Genomic DNA, 3,899 nt, shown 5'->3' on the forward strand with positions numbered 1-3,899 from the left:
AGCATGTGTGATGGTATGGGGGTGCATTAGTGCCCAAGGCATGGGTAACTTACACATCTGTGAAGGCACCATTAATGCTGAAAGGTACATACAGCTTTTGGAAAAACATATGCCGCCATCTAAGCGCCGTCTTTTTCATGGACGCCCCTGCTTATTTCAGCAAGACAATGCCAAGCCACACTCAGCACGTGTTACAACAGCGTGGCTTCGTAAACAAAGAGTGCGGGTACTTTCCTGGTCCGCCTGCAGTCCAGACCTGTCTCCCATGGACAATGTGTGGCGCATTATGAAGCGTAAAATACGACTGAAGCTCTACATAAAACAAGAATGGGAAATAATTCCACTTTCAAAGCTTCAATAATTAGTTTCCTCAGTTCCGAAACGTTTATTGAGTGTTGTTAAAAGAAAAGGTGATGTAACACAGTGGTGAACATGCCCTTTCCCAACTACTTTGGCACGTGTTGCAGCAATTAAATTCTAAGTTAATTATTATTTGCAAAAAAAAATTTAAGTTTATGAGTTTGAACATCAAATATCTTGTCTTTGTAGCATATTCAACTGAATATGGGTTGAAAAGGATTTGCAAATCATTGTATTCTGTTTATATTTACATCTAACACAATTTCCCAACTCATATGGAAACGGGGTTTGTAGGTCAATATATGCTACTACAGTTTTTTAACCCCCCCTTGTTAGACGGCCTATAAATGGGTACGGGCCGCAGTTGTAGTACACATTCCCACCACTTGTGGCAGTAATGATAATATTAAACAGAAGGTGCGTGGAGCTCAGGTCCTAAAAAAAAAATTCTGAAGTGCAAAAATTATGACCAAAGTGGTTTCATTTGCACTCAAATGTTTATTGACAGTTTAGTAAAGAAACGTGTTCATGAATTATTTAGTTCATGGATGTACTGTATATGTATGTTTGTGGAACTAACGTTAAACACAAAACAAAAGCACAATGTAAAGATTACGTGAAGTGAATTATATCTATATAGCGCTTTTCTCTAGTGACTCAAAGCGCTTTACATAGTGAAACCCAATATCTAAGTTACATTTAAAGCAGTGTGGGTGGCACTGGGAGCAGGTGAGTAAAGTGTCTCTTGCCCAAGGACACAACGGCAGTGACTAGGATGGCGGAAGCGGGAATCGAACCTGCAACCCTCAAGTTGCTGGCACGGCCACTCTACCAACCGAGCTATGCCGCCCCACAACGTATACTGCTGTATCTAGATCTGTAGATACAGCAGGAGTTGGGGGGATAGCAGTTTAATTGGTTGTGTGATGCAGTTTGTTTAGTTTTTTAATGTAATAGATGCTCATCCCTTTTAAAAAATCACCCTTTTAACGTGTAACACGTTTAGGAAACAAAATGTTTGCACGACAATACAACAGAATGTAGTACAAACTACAGTATTTTTTATCAAGTATGTAATCAGAGTTTTTATCTTTTTTTTTAATCTGCTGGAAATAAACGGTGAAAATGTGCCAAACATGAATAAGTGTGGACAATGTTTTGCATTTTCCCATCATGCTTTGTAATAATTTTGAATTTTTTTTATGGTGAATGTATGTTTTATTTTTTTTTATAATACCCACAAAGTTCAGTGACTATGTCTGTTGACATTTTGTGTTGGTTGGATTTTTTTTTTTTTAACACCATGACTAAGGAAGGTTGTTTGCATTGGGTCACATAAACAAATGCAGAAAAAACAATTTTTTTCCCCACTAGATGGCGACACAAACGCAACATCAAAAATGCTAGACTTGTACAATGAATGCAATCTCCCGACGGGCAAGATTCCTTTGATAATTTTTAATTTAATAATTAAATTATTTAATTTAATAATGCAACTTTAACATTTGACAACCAAACAATTACACAAAGCGACTCGGTAGAGAATCTGGGTATTATCTTTGACCCAACCCTCTCCTTGGAGTCACACATCAAGAGTGTTACTAAAACGGCCTTCTTTCATCTCCATAATATCGCTAAAATTCGTTCCATTTTGTCCACTAGCGACCCTGAGATCATTATTCATGCGTTCGTTACGTCTCGTCTCCATTACTGTAACCTATTATTTTGGGGTCACCCTATGTCTAGCATTAAAAGATTACAGATCAGGTGGCCATGGATGAAGTGCTGGCTGTCCAGAGTCGAGACCTGGGGTGGACCGCTCACCTGTGCATCGGTTGGGGACATCTCTGTGCTGCTGACCCGTCTCCGCTCGGGATGGTCTCCTGCTGGCCCCACTATGGACTGGACTCTCACTATTATGTTAGATCCACTATGGACTGGACTCTCACTATTATGTTAGATCCACTATGGACTGGACACTCACACTATTATGTTAGATCCACTATGGACTGGACTTACACTATTATGTTGGATCCACTATGGAATGGACTCCCACTATTATGTTGAATCCACTATGGACTGCACTTTCACAATATTATGTTAGATCCGCTATGGTCTGGACTCTCACAATATGTTGGATCCGCTATGGACTGGAACTCTCACTATTATGTTAGATCCAATATGAACTGGACTCTCACTATTATGTTAGATCCACTATGGACTGGACTCTCACTATTATGTTAGATCCACTATGGACTGGACTCTCACTATTATGTTGGATCCACTAAGGACTGGACTTTCACTATTATGTTAGATCCACTATGGACTGGACTTTCACTATTATGTTAGATCCACTATGGGCTGGACTCTCACTATTATGTTAGATCCACTATGGACTGGACTCTCACTATTATGTTAGATCCACTATGGACTGGACTCTCACTATTATGTTAGATCCACTATGGACTGGACTCTCACACTATTATGTTAGATCCACTATGGACTGGACTTTCACAATATTATGGTAGACCCAGTCAACGTCCATTGCATCCGGGGGGTGTCACCCACATCTGCGGTCCTCTCCAAAGTTTCTCATAGTCATTCACATTGACATACCACTGCGTTGTGAGTTTTTACTTGCCTTTTTGTGGGATCTGAACCGAGGATGTGGTTGTGGCTTGTGCAGCCCTTTGAGACACTTGTGATTCAGGGCTATATAAGTAAACATTGATTGATTGACTGATTCCATATTAAACTGGCGGGCCACTCTGAGGACGTCGGCCACGGGCCACAGTTTGGACCCCCTGACAGGGGTCACTGGGACTTTCACCACACCAACTAGCAGTACCCGTGGCACATTGTAGAAATTAAATGAAACAAACTAAACTGAAAAAATAGAGCAAAAAATGAAATGTAAAGAGAAAGAATAGTGAATTTTTTTGTCTTTAAATACATATTTTTTTCAGCCTTTTTAGATATTAAAAAAAAAAAAGATACAAATGCATTGCTTGGTAAGATAAGGTTGAGGTCAGTGGTACACACTGCCCCCTGCTGGCCAGCAATGACCACAACATGGATACCACAGGGTTTATTAAAAAGTTTAAAAAAGGTTCCAGGGATCACATTAGATTATGCAGTCAGTAGTAAATGTGGAAATGATCACGGATATCAATCTTTAATTACCTTTCTCCTCTGTTGGAGGGTTCTTGGCAGGTTGTGAGGGCTTTTTGGCCGACTTCTCCCGTTTGACCACCTCCTTCTTCGGGGACGCCTCGCCGCCTTGCTCGTCCTCGCCCTCCTCTGGCTTGGCGGCCACCTTCCTCAGCTTGTGTTTGCCCTTGATGGGCGGCGAGAAGGTGAGCGAGGACTTGAGGAAGTCCAGGGGGAAGATGCCCACGTCGCCGTCAAAGCGGTTCTTGGTCACCTGCAGGGCGCGGCGGCCGGGACAGGTGACCAGCTTCTTCTCCTGCAGGATGAGCACGTTGTCCGCCTCTTGGCTGGCCTGTGTCGCACACAACAAGAACAAGTGCTTAGTTTTG

General features: G+C 41.6%; 1 protein-coding gene across 1 annotated transcript in view; it reads right to left on the reverse strand.

Moving 5' to 3' along the window:
* Positions 1-3,433: 3,433 nt before the first annotated feature.
* The window catches only part of twnk (twinkle mtDNA helicase), a 16,972-nt gene continuing 16,506 nt past the window's right edge, over positions 3,434-3,899 (reverse strand). Inside the window, exon 7 of the mRNA XM_061907665.1 lies at positions 3,434-3,862. Within this exon, the coding sequence (XP_061763649.1) occupies positions 3,536-3,862 (327 nt within the window). The 3' untranslated portion in view covers positions 3,434-3,535. The remainder of the gene's footprint in view (positions 3,863-3,899) is intronic.

Source organism: Nerophis ophidion, linkage group LG08, assembly GCF_033978795.1.
Source record: "Nerophis ophidion isolate RoL-2023_Sa linkage group LG08, RoL_Noph_v1.0, whole genome shotgun sequence".
NCBI lineage: Eukaryota > Metazoa > Chordata > Actinopteri > Syngnathiformes > Syngnathidae > Nerophis > Nerophis ophidion.